Source organism: Capsella rubella, unplaced genomic scaffold, assembly GCF_000375325.1.
Source record: "Capsella rubella cultivar Monte Gargano unplaced genomic scaffold, Caprub1_0 scaffold_1, whole genome shotgun sequence".
Lineage (NCBI taxonomy): Eukaryota > Viridiplantae > Streptophyta > Magnoliopsida > Brassicales > Brassicaceae > Capsella > Capsella rubella.
Window position 1 is genome coordinate 649,516 of NW_006238923.1, and position 20,210 is coordinate 669,725.

At 40.5% G+C, this 20,210-nt stretch overlaps 6 protein-coding genes across 8 annotated transcripts; 4 read left to right on the top strand and 2 right to left on the bottom strand.

Moving 5' to 3' along the window:
- Window positions 1-2,058: 2,058 nt before the first annotated feature.
- LOC17897094 (probable pectinesterase/pectinesterase inhibitor 7) lies at window positions 2,059-4,433 on the top strand. The gene is made up of 2 exons (XM_006306085.2): window positions 2,059-3,264; window positions 3,585-4,433. Exons 1-2 carry the CDS (start codon window positions 2,226-2,228, stop codon window positions 4,277-4,279), a joined length of 1,734 nt encoding a protein of 577 aa, XP_006306147.1. The 5' UTR covers window positions 2,059-2,225; the 3' UTR covers window positions 4,280-4,433.
- A 326-nt stretch (window positions 4,434-4,759) lies between these two features.
- LOC17896658 lies at window positions 4,760-5,212 on the top strand. The gene has a single exon (XM_006306260.1). The coding sequence runs from the start codon at window positions 4,760-4,762 to the stop codon at window positions 5,210-5,212; it is 453 nt and encodes a 150-aa protein (XP_006306322.1).
- A 407-nt stretch (window positions 5,213-5,619) lies between these two features.
- LOC17897257 lies at window positions 5,620-6,377 on the top strand. The gene has a single exon (XM_006305566.2). It carries the CDS (start codon window positions 5,744-5,746, stop codon window positions 6,245-6,247), a length of 504 nt encoding a protein of 167 aa, XP_006305628.2. The 5' UTR covers window positions 5,620-5,743; the 3' UTR covers window positions 6,248-6,377.
- Window positions 6,378-7,554: 1,177 nt separating this feature from the next.
- LOC17897466 (late embryogenis abundant protein 2) lies at window positions 7,555-8,299 on the bottom strand. The gene is made up of 2 exons (XM_006303401.2): window positions 8,044-8,299; window positions 7,555-7,956 (listed from the first exon to the last, which is right to left on the bottom strand). The coding sequence occupies exons 1-2, from the start codon at window positions 8,115-8,117 to the stop codon at window positions 7,737-7,739; spliced, it is 294 nt and encodes a 97-aa protein (XP_006303463.1). The 5' UTR covers window positions 8,118-8,299; the 3' UTR covers window positions 7,555-7,736.
- A 6,831-nt stretch (window positions 8,300-15,130) lies between these two features.
- LOC17898768 lies at window positions 15,131-17,025 on the bottom strand. The gene is made up of 2 exons (XM_023788862.1): window positions 16,125-17,025; window positions 15,131-15,552 (listed from the first exon to the last, which is right to left on the bottom strand). Exons 1-2 carry the CDS (start codon window positions 16,786-16,788, stop codon window positions 15,344-15,346), a joined length of 873 nt encoding a protein of 290 aa, XP_023644630.1. The 5' UTR covers window positions 16,789-17,025; the 3' UTR covers window positions 15,131-15,343.
- Window positions 17,026-17,105: 80 nt separating this feature from the next.
- LOC17899292 (serine/arginine-rich-splicing factor SR34) lies at window positions 17,106-20,125 on the top strand. Of its 3 annotated transcripts, none has more exons than XM_023788859.1 (13): window positions 17,106-17,185; window positions 17,306-17,399; window positions 17,501-17,566; window positions 17,651-17,725; window positions 17,806-17,950; window positions 18,028-18,074; window positions 18,164-18,221; window positions 18,296-18,345; window positions 18,438-18,494; window positions 18,575-18,786; window positions 19,585-19,630; window positions 19,725-19,801; window positions 19,887-20,125. In XM_023788859.1, the coding sequence occupies exons 2-13, from the start codon at window positions 17,313-17,315 to the stop codon at window positions 19,888-19,890; spliced, it is 924 nt and encodes a 307-aa protein (XP_023644627.1). In that variant the 5' UTR covers window positions 17,106-17,185; window positions 17,306-17,312; the 3' UTR covers window positions 19,891-20,125. The 3 variants fall into 3 exon arrangements, with proteins under 3 accessions (XP_023644627.1, XP_023644629.1, XP_023644628.1); XM_023788860.1 differs by having other exon boundaries at window positions 17,152-17,185; window positions 17,287-17,399; XM_023788861.1 differs by lacking the exons at window positions 19,585-19,630; window positions 19,725-19,801; window positions 19,887-20,125 and adding exons at window positions 19,076-19,162; window positions 19,249-19,431.
- The last annotated feature ends 85 nt before the right edge of the window (window positions 20,126-20,210 follow it).

The following is a 20,210-nucleotide window of genomic DNA, read 5'->3' on the forward strand; positions in this document are numbered from 1 at the left end:
GAATAACGTAAAACATAAACAAAATGGAGGGTTATTTTGTAATACTTGGAAAAAACTAGTTGTCCGTACGCCTGATTCGGCTACTTGGAAATGGGCTTAAACGTTTGAGGGCCCAACTTACAAAGTAGATAAGCAATGCTCTTCATTTTTTATTTTTTTTTCTGAAAAATGCAATGGTCGCATCATTGTCGATTGATGCATCAATCATGATGCCATGCACATCGGTTTTCCATTATCTCGATAACTATCGCAACGTTTAGTTGAATACATGTCTCCAATAACTTTCATATGTATAAACTATCAAGATTTTTTTTTTTTGTTGTCAAAACTATTAAGAATCTCAATATCGGATGTTTCTACGGTTCTACCAAATCCAAATATCATGTATATGTACAAAGAATTTTGTTGATATGAATTAGGGCTGTATATAGGGAATGTGGTTTTCGATAAGTATATAAATATCGCCGAAGTGATGAGTAAACATATATATATATATATATGTAGATGTATATATACAAACAAAGGAGTGATGAAGCCAAAAAAAAAAAGATTGATATTAAAATGGAGCTGTACATGCTGCGTGCATGTGATGAGTCCTAGCTAGTAGTACATTGAATAAATGGACCGATAGTGCCAATAGAGTCATTCTATACGTTATAACCGGGTCAGTTTGACCGGCTTGTCGTTTTATACGTTTTAGGATTCATGCTCTCCATAATAGATAGAGGCAAATCTTGATGGCAAATCTGCGGTGATCGATCGGTTCCACACTTCCAACGTCTTTTATTTTCTAACGGATGTCATAACTTTTTTTACGTCGTGTTCAAACATTTTGTAGCTTTTTAGTAAGAAGAAGAAGAAGAAGCATATTTGGTGTGAGGAAGTTCATCGATTGGATCCATGTCCAGTATAGTAGTTGGGCTGGTATGTATAATCGAAAGACATGGCCCATAATAAGTTATATACGAAGAAGAAAATTTGGAATTAAAGAATATGCAACTACTCTACAATATCATATTTATGATTTACAAATCTAGGCCAGAAGAGTCGGTCGTTTCCGGACCGTTCTGCCTTTGAAACTGTGTTCCATGACAATTATATATATCTGACAACATATTATACTACATTACTACTACTAGTACATACTTTAAATTAATTAACTTAAGTTTTCGATATGAAACCCACAATTATATTATACTACTGGTTAATAGAACTATTTAATATAAAAAACGCTTACTGTGAGCTCATCAAAGCTCAACGGTTACAATTTCATTAACTCTGCGATTATAATTATTTGCATCAGTCTTTTATTAAACAGATGAAATTATAACTACGTTAGATGATCGTTGGGACATTAACTACAGTTACGTACGAGTACATTTGGATCGTTTTAGAAGATAAATAGTAGTATAATACCAACACTTTGGAGTTAGCAGTAGTAATTTTATAAAGGAGACTAGGATAGGTATAATTCTTTTGTATCTTCTATATCTTGTTAGGTTGGGACTTGGAACCATCGATATGCTTTTATCGGGCTTGCTAAATTATTGAACAGATTGTCAACGTACACATTGCCACAACTATTAAACAAAACAAATTAACACCCAATAACTCGTTATTACAAATAAACCCGCCCCAGATACGCAATTACATTATTTGTTCACATACAGTTTACTTAAAATTAACGAGTGTTTTGACTCCCATAAAATAAGACCCTAAATAAAGTTTTTGTTTCGTTTCTTTCGGTACTTAGAGAAACTGAATGAAATATTCAACAACAAGACCAACAAAATTAATACTTTTAACAAGTTTATCATTTTAATTCAAAATTTATGTTTACGGAATATAAAACACATGCTACTATGATAATGTGTTTACTCGATACCACTTTAGGTTAAGTAGTTACTCGATACATTAATACTAAATATTTCTTAAGATGGAATGAACATATGGTTATGCAATAACAGCTAGGCATATTTGATAAACAGACAAGAGTATCCATGATTATTAGATCACTATCTCTAAACAACCTACGCGTTTTTAAGACTCCCAAACGAGTTGACTCGGGTTAATAATAGCATTACAATATCATAGTTTTCATACACAAAATATATTATATTAAAAAGATGGACCTATACCTCATCCTCAATTCATCATCAACACACTTATATAAAACCACTTAACCTAAAGTTTTTATTCACATAAAATCTCCGGTAACAATAACAATGGATTCTCCGATACTCATTCTCATCACACTATCATTCTTTCTTCAATCGCTTCTTCTAGTTTCTTCTCAATCTCTATCCAACTCCTCCACAATCTGTAAAACGACGCCGGATCCTAAATACTGCAAAACCGTTTTCCCGCACAGCCAAGGCAATGTTCAACAATACGGCCGCTTCTCTATCCGCAAATCGCTATCGCAATCGCGAAAATTCATTCGCACCGTCGATAAATACATCAAACGCAACGCTCATGTATCGCAACCCGCCGTTATCAGAGCTCTCCAAGACTGCCGTTTTCTCGCCGGTCTAACGATGGATTATCTCTTGACGTCGTTCGAAACCGTTAACGACACGTCGGCAAGATCCTCCTTCAAAGCGTTGCCGTTTCCCAAAGCCGACGACGTCCAGACGCTTCTCTCCGCGGCGTTGACTAACGAGCAGACGTGTCTCGAGGGACTCACCACCGCCGCTTCTTCTTCCGCCACGTGGACCGTAAGAAACGGAGTCGCGTTGCCTCTCGTTAACGACACGAAGCTCTTAGGCGTCTCGCTCGCTCTCTTCACCAAAGGATGGGTTCCAAAGAAGAAGAAACGGGCCGCCGGGTTCGCTTGGGCCCATTCGAGATCCGGATCATCCACCCACACCAAACCGCTCCGTCTCTTCCGTAACGGAGCTCTACCGTTGAAGATGACGGAGAAAACAAGAGCCGTTTACGAGTCGCTCAGCAGGAGAAAACTCGCTGACGGCGACGGAGACGACGGAAGCATGGTTCTGATCAGCGATATCGTCACCGTGAACCAAGACGGGACCGGGAATTTCACTAACATCACCGCGGCTATATCGGCGGCTCCGAACAACACCGACGGAAGCGGTGGTTTCTTCTTGATATACGTGACGGCGGGAATCTACGAAGAGTACATCTCGATCGCGAAGAACAAAAGGTACATGATGATGATCGGCGACGGTATCAATCAGACGGTGGTCACCGGAAACAGAAGCGTCGTCGACGGTTGGACCACTTTCAACTCCGCCACATTTGGTACGTCACACAATCACATGTTATTAATCATAATGTCTCGAGATCTTAAAATTAATTTCCCAATGATATTTTAATTTCTCGAGTACGTAAGTATAGTTGCCTTTAATTATTGCATTTTCAACTATAGGTCAAAAAGATTAGAATTGAAAGCGGTGAATAAGGGGACAAGATGCATTAATAATACTGAGTGTACTATAAGCATTATGATAATTTTTAAAAAAAGAAGATAGTTGGATGATGCAGCCATTCAATATAATGATATTTTAGATTCAATTGATAATAACTAATCGTGCACATGAATTTTTATTTATTTATTTCAGCTGTGACAGCACCGAACTTCGTGGCGGTGAACATGACATTCCGGAACACGGCCGGACCAGAGAAACACCAGGCGGTTGCGTTACGGAGCGGTGCAGATTTCTCAATCTTCTATAGTTGCAGTTTCGAGGCTTATCAAGATACGCTCTACACGCATTCTTTAAGACAGTTCTATAGAGAATGTGACGTCTATGGAACGGTCGATTTCATATTCGGAAACGCCGCAGTTGTGTTTCAAAACTGTAATTTGTACCCGAGAAAACCGATGCCAAACCAGTTCAACGCCATCACTGCGCAGGGCCGGTCTGATCCGAACCAGAACACTGGTACGTCAATCCACAATTGTACGATTAGACCCGCGGATGATCTAGTTTCCAGTAACTATACGGTTAAAACGTATCTGGGTCGACCGTGGAAAGAGTATTCGAGAACGGTTTACATGCAATCGTACATAGACGGGTTCCTTGAACCGGTTGGCTGGAGAGAATGGAACGGCGATTTCGCGTTAAGTACTTTGTATTATGCAGAGTATAACAATACCGGACCGGGTTCAAACACTACAAACCGGGTTACATGGCCTGGTTATCACGTGATTAATTCGACTGAGGCAGCTAATTTCACGATTACCGGTCTATTCCTTGAAGATGATTGGATTTGGAAGACCGGAGTGCCTTACACCAGCGGTTTAATCTCATAGTAATTTGTGATTTTGCTCTCAATTACTTTCTCCTATTAATTTAATTTGAAGAAACTGTATTATTTTTATTTGATAGTGTTTCTAGCCGAAAACCAAGCTCAATGCCAAGGTAATGTAACTGTTAACATTTTTTTGAAAACAAAATACGAATTTAATGAAATTGTTTAGCATAAATAACAACGTCGTTTTTGCTCAAACTATAACACGTGACTATTAGCCCGATCAAATCTTGGCCGTTTATTTTCCCATTCACAGTCAGATCACAACGTCCCTGAACACAACTACTTCTAAGATGACAAAAAAAAAAAAAAAAGAAAGAACACAACTACTTCTTCAATCTAAACAGTAAACACACAAAGACTTCCCAAAGCCGACTACTATAATTAAGCACATTCAAAACAAGTTTAACGATAATTAGATGAGACACAAACCCAAAGCAAAACCACAGAGATTAAGAAAAAACTAAGTGAAGAAGACACAATGTCCATTTTGATATTCTCCATCATCTTTCTCTCTACTTCTTTATCCGTCAACGGCCAGAAAAAGCCAAGTGTGTACGAGGTTCTCCAAAACTATACCTTACCACGAGGAATACTACCAGAAGGGGTCCGAGCCTACGAGCTAAACCGAAAAACCGGCGTATTCAAAGTCCATTTCAATAGCACGTGTCAGTTCCCTATAGAGTCGTACAAGGTCAAATACAGACCCACAATCTCCGGCATCATAACAAGAGGACGGATCATGAGGTTGATGGGGGTAAGCGTCAAAGTGCTTTTCTTCTGGCTCAACATCTCCGAGGTTTCTCGTGACGGAGACGATGTCGAGTTCTCCGTTGGTATTGCTTCCGAGGAGTTCTCGGCGAAGTATTTCGTGGACAGCCCACAGTGTGGTTGTGGGTATAATTGTTATAATGGGCTCTTTTCTTCCTCTTGAAGCCCAATGGGTCTTAAAGCTGTTTTTCTTTTCATCAAATAAAATAAAGAGAAGATGGCCTCAAAGCTAATATGCATAACAAAATTAATAAACGACGCAGTTGTTTAAAGAGAAACAAAAAGATTATGTTTCACTGAAATAAACACAACCACATGAGTTGTAAAATAAATAATTAGGTTTTGTTGGTTAATCAGCTACCTTGCTTTCCATAAAAAAAACTTGCTAAGATATATATATATATTTTTGCTAATTTTGTTAACAAAACGACAAAAAAGACTTTGATAATATTCTTACAAAATCCAAAAAACACCTCATGTGCTCACAGGTGACACGTGTCCAGTAGTTAAGTGAAACGGTGTCGTGTAAATGGTCGCTTGAATTATGATTCAGATAGCTACAAAAGGCTCTCACGTCTTCCCCAGAGAAAATTGTTACCGAGAAAGTGACGGAAAACGAAATCCAAACGGGATAAACCTAAAACCCAAATCACTGTTGTTGCTACGGACTTTCAAAATTTGGGTTTTCATTGACATGACTCTGCTTCCGATTTCAGTCGTCTCGTTCCTCTTCTTTCTCTGCCTTCATTCGCCATTCATCGCCGCCGCTACAGATGACGATTTGCCGACGGCGTACACTCTCCTCCAAAGCTACAATTTTCCAGTGGGGATCCTTCCTAAAGGTGTCGTATCATATGATCTAGATAAATCCACTGGCAAATTTCACGCGTATTTCAACAACTCGTGCAGTTTCGCTCTTCAAGGATCGTACCAATTGGATTACAAATCAACAATCTCTGGCTACATATCACAGAACAAGCTCACCAAGCTCACCGGCGTGAAGGTCAAAGTTCTATTCTTGTGGCTCAACATCGTCGAGGTTATCAGGAATGGTGACGAACTCGAGTTCTCCGTCGGGATTACATCGGCGAACTTCGCGATCGATGAGTTTTACGAGTCGCCACAGTGTGGATGTGGGTTTGATTGTAAATCGATTAAGGAGAACTTGGGAAGAAACCCTTTTGTTTCTTCGGTTTAAAGGTTTAGCCTTTTATTGCAGAATCTTAACTCTTGCTTGAAGCGTTATTGTTCTTTCTTCAATCATTTAATTTATCAATGGTTTGTGTGTTGCATCCTACGAATGTCTATTAGATCTTTGGTTCTTAGTGTCAGATATATCACAATAGAGTTCTTTGGAGAGGAATGTAGCCTAGTGAAGGTACAATCTTTAATAGAGTCGACAATATCCTTAACTGAAGGTACCTGGATCAAACTTGAACATGAGCACAAGTTTAAATGTAAACTCGGTAACAAATTTACAATCGTCGGAAAATCTTTCGTATAAGCTCAAATTCTGGTTGTTCTAATCAGTATTTTGAAGATGGAGAAACAGGAAGATAGCTCTTTTGTTGTTGTTGCGGTGTCATGTTTGTTTCTCAAAGGAGATACAATTTAGATTCATTGGGAAATTGGCAAAACATGTATTTGCTTTTGTCAAATAAAGATCTGGATCGTGCTGAAACAAAATACACCGATATTTAGCTTAAGGGTCGCTGTTTAGTTAAGAATGTGAGGCTACAAAACTTTTCTTTATGTCTTTGATTTTTGCATGGTGGCCTTTGGGATTTAGTATGAGCCACTTCTTCTCAAATCTCAACCATTAACACGGAAGTTATGTGGTCTTCATACCCTAAAGCTAATTTTCTGAGGCTCACAAGTTTAAGAGCTTCTCTGCTTCTTATTTTCTCTATTGCCTGTTTTAATCGTTTACTTATATGTTTCTATGATCAACATTTCCCCCACTACAACATGACTTGCCACGTGTGGTCGCATTGTCTATGGCTTTAATGGCTTTGATTTGTTTGTGTGAGAAAAAAAAAAAACCTAAAGATTGACATTTTTTTTTTTTTTTTCTTTCTAAATACTATTGAATTAACGATCGTTCATACATCATTTTACGCCAGAACTTTTGAAGTTTAGGTTTCCAATATCACATTTAAAAGTCTAAGAATGAATGAAAAAATATGGTCAAAAATATATTTAAAGTTTCCCAAATTTGACATATTGGTCGTGGTGCTATTAGTCGAAAGATGATAGACGTTTTAAATAGGTGTTCTTCTAATCTCTTACTATTTTTTACCAAACACATGATTTTCCTTTTTCTGTTTTTTATGTAACTCTCTTGGATGTTGAGTTGAGACGCTTTATGCTATTTCATACAAAGGAAAACTTAAACTCTATTAGACCATCATGACAACACATTATAACTTAAAACCCAACAAAATTATAACTTCTTCATAAATTATTTTGTTGACTGTGAGGCATAGTAAAACTTCGTATATGGAAAACCTTTAAAAGTTTAATTTTTTTTCATATAATATAAATGATAGATCAAACAATACGATTATTACAGAAAGGGCAACGAATTAAAGATTCGGGTTCACCGCAAAGGATCATAACCCATTTGCCTTGATCTCCTCATTAAACATAGCATTAATCAAAAACAACAACGGTTTTTAAAATTTAATTTATTGCTTGTTGTTCAAGAGAACAGCTCGTAGCTCGGCCGGGTCAATCTCTTCAGAAGCGGTTTCTGGTCTGTAATAACCGGTTTTAGGGTCTGGAACCCATGGCGCCTTGTCGCTTGAAGCTTCCACAATTTTGTTCTTCATCACGGCGGGAGAAGCGTTTCCACCGCTCGAAACGCTCCCATCTGACGCCGTTTTGGCTGCGACGGCGAACCCTCGTCTGAATAGATCACAAAATACGTCACCGTTTTGTTATAGCGAGTAGAAAACAGAGCAATACATTCAGATGGAAGGAGCTTGTTTATACCTGAAAACGGCGTTGGAGAGCTTTTCGGAAACGAAGACGGAGATGATCTTAGCGTTGGAGAGAGAACGAGCCATTGTGGTTTATGGGTTTAACGAGTTTTGAAGGGAAACAAAAGAACAGAGAAAGAAAGAGAGGTTTCACAGGTTCTTGTCCGAAGCCGCAGAGAAGAAGAGATTACTAACGAGATCTCGAAGAAGCTTGATCCTCCTCTCTTGCTCTCTAAACTGGTTTCAGAATGCTTTGTATGATGAGAAGAAATAGAGAAGAGAAGAGGGTTTTTATAGAAGAAGAAGAGCAGAGAGAGGCTGCGTCAATTTAGGCTTTCACCCAAAGTTATTGTTTTTTTTTAATTTCTTTTAAATTTAACTGGGTTTAGGGTTTACAGTGAAACTAACTTTAGTTTGTAACTTGTTATTAAAATTGTTACTTTTTTTTACAAGCCGTTTTGCTATGTAACTATATGGATTAAAATTAATTAAATCATAGTTAACAAATCTAATTATAGACAAAATACTCCTATTGTTTTCACCCAAAAACAAACATATCTGATCTTGATTTTTTTTTTTTGTTCTCATCATCAAAAGTGTAAATATATAAAAATAAAAATTAGCATATGTATATAGATAAACATAATTGTTAAAAGAAATTAATGTTATTAGCGATAATAAGATCAATAAAAAATAAAAGCAAATATTTAGATATTTTCTACTCGTAACTTGAGTCGCAAACCACTCAATTCTGCCGAACCAACACGGCCTCAAAAAATAGTCGGCCATTCCATTAGTCTTTCTTTTAGGGTCAGATACATTTTTGTGTCAATATTCTTAACCATCAAATCATTCCAAAAAACACAAATGCCACTCATAAAATTTTCTTTAGGAATAAATAATTAACGTCAAAAAACTATATATATATATATATATAATTAACGTCGTCCGTTCTGAGCAGAAAAAATATTCAGAGAAAGTCTAAGTGTAACTAAAAAGGAATGAAAAAGATGGAGCTTAATCCTCTTCGTCACTAGCTGGCTCGTCGGCAATCCTGAAGTAACGTATCTCATAAACATTTTTATCTTTGTTGGATGCAATCACTCGTAGCCAATCACGGAGGTTGTGCTTCTTCAAATACTTCTTCGTTAGATACTTCAAGTACCTTATTTCAAATATCCAGAAATAAAAAAAACCCATTGAAAACCTAGTATATATTTTTGCAGTTTAAGAGCAATCTAGGGTTCATAAAGACGTGAGGGAGAAGAAAAGAGAAGTTGGTGTGATAGGAAATACTTACTCTTATCTTATATTTACTTTATGGCTAAATCCGGTTCATTAAAATGTTCTGGTTTAATGTTAATCGTCATTGGATCCGGTTTGTGGACCAAACGAACGAGTACTATGGAAGGCAACTTGTCATTTTACATCATTCAATAAGAAAGCAATATTATCTTCTTCTCTCTCTTTTGTCTCCTATCGTCATCAACCCTTTCCACCATTGATACTAGTCTCTAAGGTGATCTTTCTTCCTCTTGATCATCCTTCTAGTCTATTATCTATCTGATCTTCGAGCTTGTGGAGAGTTTCTAGATCAGTACACTAACTCATTTATACTTTCTGTCTCATTGGTATCAGAGCCCTCAGACCCTCAGACCAGCGCTCCCATGGCTGACGCTCACGCTACTCGTTTTCAGACCATGAGCAAACAGATTGAGGACCAAAAACAGTCAACCGACGAGATCAAAAACCAGATTGCAGATCTGGTACGCTCACAATCGGATCTGATTAAATCTCACTCCTCTCTCGAATCTATGCTGTCAAAAGCTTTAAAGCAGCACGTCGGGTCTTCCAGCCACGACGAAACACAGATGACTGAGTCCGGCGGTGTGACGGCAACGTCTCAGCTCCCACGCCAACCAGTCCCACCAGATCTGACAAACGAAGGTCTTGGGTCCACTGGAAAACGCCCGCTGGTGACAGAACGACCTTCACAACAACAACCCCCACCTCACGGCCTTTCCTCTCGCCTGACAAAAGTCGGTTTTCCATCCTTTGATGGCACTTCTCTACGTGACTGGATCTACCGTTGCGAGCAGTTCTTCCAGCTCGACAACACTCCTCCCGAGGGGAAGGTACAGTTAGCGTCTATCTACATGGAGGGTAAAGCGCTTCAATGGTTTCACAACTATATGAACACCCGCTACGGCGTGTTCCCTTCCTGGTCGGATTTCATCCTTGCATTGTCTAAACGATTTGCTGAGGCATACACGGACCCGCTTTCTGATCTGGTTCGCATCAAGCAAGGTCATGATTCCGTCGAAACCTACTTGGAGAAATTCGAAGTGGTGTTGACAAAGCTGGCCCTTCCAGACCAACACACACTGAGCATTTTCCTCGCTAACTTAAACCCGCAGCTGGCTCTCCATGTGCGACAGTTCGACGTCTCAAACATTTCTGAGGCTGCTCGTTTTGCATCTCTCCACGAAGCCTACCTCACCCACTCACAACCGAAACAGTCCCGAGCTCCCTTCAACCCAACCCCCAAACACAACAACCCCACCTACTACAAAAACCCAAACACTTCGCCCTTACTCCCTTCCCCAGAAAATCCTAAACACCAATCTTACAAACCTACCTTTCCTCCCAAAACTCCCATTGAAAAAACACCACGAAAATACTCTTACCAGGAAATGCAAGAGAGACGCTCCAAAGGGTTATGTATGTTCTGTGAGGAACCATACTCACCTGGCCACCACCTGAAACACAAGAAATCACAAATCTTTGTTGTTGAATTAGATGAGGATGAGTATTCTGACGAAGAAGAGATGGCTACTAACCACTTGGAAGCACAAGCTGAGGAGACTTGTGAACCCGGTCCTGTGATTTCAGTTAATGCTCTCAAAGGATCATCACATTTCACATGTATGGTTATGTCGGGTCTTTACGGTAAACGCAAGCTGCTTATTCTTGTCGACCCTGGCAGCACACATACCTTTCTCAACCTTGATACAGCAAACGAGATAGGCTGTCTGCTCGAACCAACTCGACCCATCACAGTAGCTGCAGCACTTGGAGGTTCTTTCATCACCAAACACAAATGTACAGCCTTCAAATGGAAAATGCAGGGCTACCACTTCACCACAGAGATCCGGACCCTACCACTTGACTGCTATGACCTTGTGCTCGGTGTACAATGGCTTGTCTCCCTTGGTCCAATTCTCTGGGATTTCCGGAACCTACGCATGGAATTCAAACTGGATGGAATCAAGCATGTGCTGCGAGGCACCAAGGCTGGCTGCACAGAGATTACAGGAAGCAACCTGAACAAACTTATGCTCCACGCACCTCAGAATGCTCTCCTTCAGGCTCAGATCATATCTGACTCCTCGGATCACACCCCACTACAACCCGAAGCCTTGCTGTCTCACATCTCTGCTCGCCAAGCAACAATGGCTGATGATCCCTCCCTCCAATACCTGCTGACATCATTTCACGACATTTTTGAAGAACCTGCTGGTTTGCCTCCGTTTAGAGAAGGTTTTGACCATAAGATACCTCTCTCTGCTGATGCTACACCAGTGAACCTGCGACCCTATCGCTACTCTTCACTACAGAAAGACACCATTGACAAAATGGTGAAAGAAATGATCACACAAGGCATTATCCAATGCAGCACAAGTCCATACGCCTCACCTATTGTGCTTGTCAAGAAAAAAGACGGTACTTGGCGCCTTTGTGTCGATTACCGAGGGCTCAACAAACAAACAATCAAAGATAAGTATCCAATACCTTTGCTGGAAGATTTATTAGATGAGCTTGGTGGTGCCAGATACTTCTCCAAACTGGATTTGCGCGCAGGTTTCCACCAAATCCGTATGTCACCCGAGGACATCTACAAAACTGCTTTCAAGACACACTCTGGCCACTATGAGTATTTAGTAATGCCTTTTGGCCTCACTAATGCTCCCTGCACTTTCCAAGGACTGATGAACAATATTTTTCAAGATGTCACTAGAAAATTCCTCCTTGTCTTTTTCGACGACATCCTCATCTACAGTCCAACTTGGGAACTGCACTTGCATCACCTTCAACAGGTCTTCCTCATACTCCGCGCCCATCAATTGTACTTAAAGCCATCTAAATGCACTTTTGGGGCTACTGTGATCGAGTATTTGGGACACTTCATTTCTGCTGAAGGTGTTAGCACAGATCCTAGCAAAATCCGTGCAGTGGAACAATGGCCAACCCCTACAAACCAGAAACAACTTAGAAGCTTTCTTGGGTTAGCTAACTACTACAGGAGATTCATAAAGGGCTACAGCATTATTGCCAGAGCACTCACACTGTTACTGCGCAAAGATGGGTTTTCATGGAACAGCGATGCAGACACAGCCTTCCAGAACCTGAAAAATGCCCTCTCCACTTCTCCTGTTCTAGCTTTGCCAAATTTTGATAAAGATTTTGTTGTTGAGACTGATGCCTCTAATTTGGGTATTGGTGCAGTGTTGATGCAGGAAGGTCACCCTATCTGTTACATCAGTCGTGCCCTTGGTCCCCGTCACCAGAACCTCTCGGTCTATGAAAAAGAATTGCTTGCTGTTGTGCACGCCGTCCAGATCTGGAATGCCTACCTCGCGCATCGTCCATTCATTATCCGCACAGACCAGAAAAGCTTGAAATTCCTCATGGAACAGAAGGTAACTACCCCTTTTCAACATATGTGGTTGTCTAAACTGATGGGCTATACTTATGAGATACAGTACAAACAAGGCAAAGAGAACCACGCAGCCGATGCTCTCTCGCGCGTCACAGGAGCTCAGCTGTTGCACATTGTCCTGTCTCACGCCCATAATGAACTTCTTGCCTCTCTCAAACAGCTGTGGCAAACAGATGTTCATCTGCAAGGTATCATCTCTGAAATTCAAGCTAAACCCTCTTCACACCCGGCTTTTACATTTGTCAATGGAGAATTAAGACGCAAAGGAAAGTTAGTTGTGGGTAATGATGCTGAGGTTAAGACAAAGATCTTTAAATGGCTACATGATTCTGCTTTGGGGGGTCATTCCGGTAGAGACGCAACACTTCACAGAGTCAAGACACTATTCTACTGGCCAAGAATGAGTCTTGAGGTTCAGAACTACGTCCGCAACTGCAACGTTTGTCAAAGGAACAAGTATGATAATGCAGCAAAACCTGGTTTGTTGAATCCCTTACCAATTCCAAAAGGCGTTTGGGAATCAATTAGTCTGGATTTTGTTGAAGGGTTACCCCCATCCTCAGGCAAACATTGTATACTGGTTGTGATTGATAGGCTGAGCAAGAACGCCCACTTCCTGCCCTTGTCTCACCCATACACAGCCTTGGACGTAGCCCAACTCTATATGGATCATGTTTTCAAACTCCACGGCATGCCTAAAGATGTGATCAGCGATAGGGATCCGACCTTCCTCAGTGAAATTTGGAGGGAAATGTTCAGAGTACACGGCACTGACCTCAAGTTCTCCACCTCTTACCACCCTCAAACAGACGGTCAGACGGAGATCACGAACAAAACTCTGGAAACTTACCTCAGGTGTATGACTGCTGAAGCACCAAAAACATGGTGTAAATGGCTCCCCCTTGCTGAATGGTGGTACAACACAACTTACCACTCATCTATCCGCACAACACCATTTGAGGTAGTGTATGGTCAACCTCCTCCTATACATCTACCTTACCTGCCAGGAGAGAGTCCATCCGCTGTGGTTGACCGTAGCTTACAGAAGCGGGAAGAGGTCATACAAATGCTGAAATTTCATTTACTCAGGGCCCAGAATAGAATGAAACAAGCTGCAGACTCTCGTAGATCAGACAGGTCATTCAAACTGGGAGACTTTGTGTACTTGAAGCTGCAGCCTTACCGCCAAAACTCTCTGAAACCAAGCAATGTGCCGCACAAGTTATCTCCACGTTACTATGGCCCTTTCAAAGTCATTGACAAAGTTGGTGCAGTCGCTTACAAACTAGAGCTGCCATCACACGCCGCCATTCATGATGTGTTCCACGTCAGTCAACTAAAGCTCTGTCCCAATCCATCCACTACCCCAATGTTGCCTCAGTACATGCTGGATATTGGCACAGACAAAGAACCAGAGGCAATCTTAGAGAAAAAAATGGTGAAGTATCGTAACAAAGCTATCACCAAAGTTCTGGTTCAGTGGAAAGGCTCTACACCCGCGGCTGCAACTTGGGAGTTCTACCAGGATTTCATCAACAAGTATCCTTCCTTTGATCCTTGAGGACAAGGATGCGCTGAAGAGGGGAGTATTGTGATAGGAAATACTTACTCTTATCTTATATTTACTTTATGGCTAAATCCGGTTCATTAAAATGTTCTGGTTTAATGTTAATCGTCATTGGATCCGGTTTGTGGACCAAACGAACGAGTACTATGGAAGGCAACTTGTCATTTTACATCATTCAATAAGAAAGCAATATTATCTTCTTCTCTCTCTTTTGTCTCCTATCGTCATCAACCCTTTCCACCATTGATACTAGTCTCTAAGGTGATCTTTCTTCCTCTTGATCATCCTTCTAGTCTATTATCTATCTGATCTTCGAGCTTGTGGAGAGTTTCTAGATCAGTACACTAACTCATTTATACTTTCTGTCTCAGTTGGTATCTGCGCTGACGGTGATCTTTCCCTTGTCTCGGATGATGGAAACGGAGTTGCCAAGAGCACCGGCTTTACCTCCGACCTTGATACGTTCCTGAAGAAACTTCTCAAGCGTGGCGATCTCCATGATCGTATCCTCAACTGGTTTGGAGCAGTCAATCACGAACGACACTCCTTTCTTCTTACCACCAGTTCCACTCGACTTCACCGCTACTCCTCGAGTCATCTTCCTACACACACAGATTCGATTCAAACGAAACTCTCGCTCAGAGGCTTAAAAGGATGAAATTCTTCCCGCGGCGAGGTTAGGGATTGAATATATATATAAACGAGTACACGACCCACAATACCCTAAGGCTATGTTTACCGTTAAGGACCTCAGGCCCAATCATAGGGCTAATAACTTGTTTAATTTAGGCCCAATAAGCGGTTCTTAAACTCTACACCCAAATCTGATAATATAATACTTTATGGTTTCACTTCACATTAAAACAAACAACTAGTAGTCTAGTATCTTTACAAAATCATATTTTACAAGAGGCGTGGAGGAAACTACATGGAACCTTGGTTTATTCTAGGATACAAAACATTAAGAGAACATATATATATATACAACTTATCAAGGCTTGCAGACTCTGAATGCAGTTTCCCATCTCACTCTGGATCAACATCACTCTCACCTGACGAAGCAGCATTGTTTTGATCAAATCTATGAGGTTGAAGATGAAGTAAAGAGATGTCATGAGTCATGGAATCAACAGCTGCTTTGTAATCATTCCTTCTGCCTCGGCGGCATCTATAGTGAGATTTTTTGTCTGAGAATTTTTTCTCACCAGCACAAATCTCCTTGCTTGATTCTGTATCTGCTTAAGAAACAACAAACATCAAATTCATATTTCTCACAGAGGAAAGACATACCATCTCAAGGCAAACACTTTCAATTTCAAACAGACACTAGTTAGTGGTCTAACAAGTTTGTGGCTTGGCTTTGCAACTAAATACCTTGAAAGTAAGTATCTTCCTAAAACCAACTTTTTGACAATTTCTAGTTTTTAGCTAAACATTACTTAAGTGAACTGAGAAAATGACATTACTCAAACTGTATAGTCTTCAAAGCATCTCCACAAGTTGATCTGGTCATAGACAAATGTACCTATCCAACAAGCCATCTTCTAATACACAATTCAAAGTATTTTCACTCGAGTCGGATCAAAAGATGCAGATCAGTTAAATTGCGAGGTCAAAAGCCACAACTCACTGTTAAATTCAAGATTAGACCATCTTTCTCTTTGTCTAAACTATAAAGGTTCCAAATTTAGACTCTAGGATCAATCAAAATCTTCAAACTCGATCAATGATCATAGACGAACTTCAAAAGCTGAGACCCATAATTGCAGTAACTACTTGTAGACAAAAGAGAGGTTTAGATAAATACCTCCCCAAAACAACGGCTTAGAATCTTCTTCTTCCTCATCACCATAGCCGATTTCGGCATCCCCTCGGTAACCAGGTTCGCTCCCGTAACCGGAATCGTTACCCATTGGTTCAACGACCCCAATCCCAAACCCTAACCCGAATCCTCCTTCCTTCTCTCCAACGCTTGAGTCTCGATCTCTCCGTGAATTTCGCGCCGCCTCACTCACATCGGAGGACCAATTCGCTTCGCAGAACAACTCCCCACTAGAATCAGTACCACCAACAGCGAATTGAAATTCAGAGCAAGTGGTCACTTGAGCATTGACAGAGCAGCAACGAAGAGTCCCGCTCCGATCACTACTTCGACCAGAAACCGATCTCGACCCACGACGACGCCGTTTTCTCTCCACAGGCCTGATTCTCCCTCTCTTGTAACTCGATTTCACTCCATTGCCGTCGTCTGCTATGGAGAGGCGGCTAAAAGCTTCAATGGAGAAAGCGGTGGAGCGGTCGGAGAGACAAGGGCGTTTGGGAGTGGAGTGAGAGTCATACGGTTTGTGTGGCGGCTCTGATGATGAATCCAGGATTTTCGAATATGCGGTTTGAAACGGCCGCCATGAGAGAAGATGTAAGGTGCAAGATTCGACGGAGCTTTGTGACAATTCCAGATGTTTCGGAGACATTTATAAATAAGCTTAAGAACTATTTTTTTCTTCTTCTATTTCTGATCAATGGAGATATAACAGCAGGCAATACTAAACCGCCAAAACCCTGATCGTGGGAAAAAGATTGGATCTTTCAAACGCCAAAAAAACAGAAAGCTGTCAAGATTTTGGAAGAGAAAGATGAATGTATGATAGTGTGATTAGTGTGAATTTAAAGTTGCTCCCTTTGTGTATTTTTTTAAAAGGAATTTGATGTTTTTTTTTTTGGATTATTGACAATTTGACAACGTCACTGCACGTGTCGCACGTGACTCGCTCTTTTCACTGGTATCACTATTAGTAATTAACCTATCCGCCAGCTCTGAAACCCTAATTCCCAAAATTCGGAGGCTGAGATCTCTAAATCGACCAGCAGGTGAATATCCCCTTCTCTGCTTCAGATTTCTTACACTTAGGTTATGTGCCTTTGATGTTGTTTTTTTGTGTGTGTGTACTTGTCGGAATCTTGTCTTGAAGTTGTGTTTTGATTTGGTAGAGGAAGAATGAGCAGCCGTTCGAGTAGGACTGTGTATGTTGGAAACCTTCCTGGAGATATCCGCGAGAGAGAGGTTGAAGACTTGTTCAGTAAGGTAAAGACTCGGTTTTTTTTTTTCCTCACACCCAATCTTGTGCTTAGGCTTGTAACGTTGTTGAGGATGTCTCCATAACGTTTTCTCTTCATCTGCTGCAGTATGGACCTGTTGTTCAAATTGATTTGAAGGTCCCGCCAAGGCCTCCTGGCTATGCTTTCGTTGAGGTTAGCTTACCAACCAGTTATGTGTTACTTTTCGGGATGGTTCGAGGATGAATGCTTTAATCTGTCTTTTTAAAACCTGTCTAGTTTGATGATGCTCGGGATGCTGAAGATGCTATCCATGGTCGGGATGGCTATGACTTTGATGGCCACCGTTTACGGGTTAGTATTGAATCACATTGAAGTAAATTTAACATGATATTTGATCAATTTCAAACTGAATCAATGTTGGCCTTTCTTAGGTGGAATTAGCGCATGGTGGGAGGCGTTCATCAGATGATTCCCGGGGTGGTTTCAATGGTGGTGGCCGTGGTGGTGGTCGTGGCCGCGGTGATGGCCGTGGCGATGGTGGTAGTCGTGGGCCATCTAGGAGATCAGAGTTTCGTGGTAAGCAATCTTGGAATTAGCATTATTTGGTCCAAAGTTGTAGGAATAGTCTCTAATTTTTTTTTTTCCCACCATAGTTCTGGTGACAGGCTTGCCTTCATCTGCTTCTTGGCAAGATCTTAAGGTGAGTACACACTGGTGGATAATGAACTTCTCATTTTCCCTTATATCTTCAAAGGTTTCTGAATTACAACACGAATCACTTTCCTGTAGGATCACATGCGCAAAGGAGGGGATGTCTGTTTCTCACAAGTGTACCGTGATGGTAGAGGTAAGTGTCCGCATATAATCTTGTGCCTCTAAATCTAGTTGAAAGAATTAAGTCTTGGACAATCATATTTGTAGGTACAACTGGAGTTGTGGATTACACCTGCTATGAGGACATGAAGTATGCGGTGAGATATATTCCCTGTTGCTGTTCTGTGGTTTAGACTTTGTTGTAGTACTCCTTAATTACTAATTTTTTCTTATTCTTCAATTTCCCCAGGTGAAAAAGCTCGATGACACAGAGTTTCGAAACGCGTTTTCGCATGGATATGTTCGGGTTCGTTGAAAGCTGAGTTTCCTGTGAATTGTGATCTTTTCATTTTTGCGTTTTAAATTCAGTTTTCTGTATCTATTTAGGTTAGAGAATATGATTCGAGGAAGGATTCTAGGAGCCCTAGCCGGGGAAGATCCTATTCTAGGAGTCGCAGCCGCAGCCGTGGGCGGAGCTTGAGCCGAAGCAGGAGTAGGAGCAGGAGTCCAAAGGCAAAGTCTTCACGTAGGTCGCCTGCAAAATCTACCTCGAGATCTCCTGGTCCCCGCTCGAAGTCAAGGTCACTGTCTCCAAGAAGGTAATGTTTGTTATCCCTTTTTCAAATTGCATCAGGTTACATTTCTTATTCAGTAGATTTTTCCTGTGAAGTTAATAAAAAATCTGATTTGAAAAGTCATTGTTGATGACTCCAAAGTTCCTTGTTGATTGAGCATGTAATGTTTTGAGACGGTAGCCATTATTGTCCTTCCTACTCCATCCCTATATATAAATGTTTATACCCCATTTCTGGTTGAGATTTCGAGATTAACCTTGCAGTTTTAGTCTGATGTTTGCTTTCCTGAGTAGAATATGGTTTTGTTTCATAGATATGGATTTACATACAATCGACTAGAAAATGGAAATTAATATCTGGATGGAAATTCTTGGTTGTTCACAAGTGTTTCGACTCAGAGGTATGGGAAAATTTGGATTAGAGACTTTGTTTTATCTGGCTTTCTTATCTAGTATAGTAGTATTCACTAATTTCCGTTGCTGCTAGATGAATAACAATGGAGACATTGGATCACAATATTATATCGGGATTTCAGTAAAACTAAATTGGCACGATGGATGATGACAATATGGAATCTCGGTTCTCTTGGGACGTCCATGGCACATTTTGCTACAAAAAATTGTTATGCCACATGGTTTTGAATAATCTTCTTTGTTTTACCCTAAGTAGGGGTGTTGATTGGTTTAAGTTACTTTTTTGTTTGGGTTCAATTTCTTGATCTCTATAAGATAGAAGAGGCATCAAGGACCATAGTGAACGTTACCTAACAGAATAAAGTGTTTGGATTTTTGAATCTGGGTATATTATTTTGGACTTTTGCAGATCTCGTTCAAGATCAAGATCAAGATCAAAATCTCCTCTACCTCCTGTGAGTAACAAGATCCAAATTTTAACCCCTCGTTTAATATGACATTAGTTCTGTTTTACATTGTTTGTTATCTTAATAACTTTCTGTATCGCAGGTTCAGAAGGAAGCAAGCAAGAGCCCGAGCAAGCCAAGCCCAGCCAAGAGCCCTATGAACACAAGGAGTCCATCGAGGTGCATATTCTATCTTAGAAATGAATATAGCTAATCTAATTTTGATGCCTAGTGTGTAAATCTAAACCTGAGCTCTTGTTGGCAGGTAAAATGTGAGATATCCAGGTAAAGAAACAGAGAAGAGAAGCATCTTTCTTGCTTGGGGCAAAAAATCTGCTTATTTTTGAAGTGGATCATATCTTAACGCTTATTAGTTACTGAAGCAGAGTGAGACAAGTTTTGGGAGTGATGTTTTGTAATATTCTTCTTGCCTTAAAACATGTTCAGGATCCATTACTTTGTTGAATGATGTTTTTATCGAAGATATCCTCTAATATTCTTCTTCCGATTTATCCTTTTAATAAATTAACGACGTCTGTGTAGCTGGACCTTTAGGGACCAGTGAATTCTGGAGACGGCTCCTTGCAGA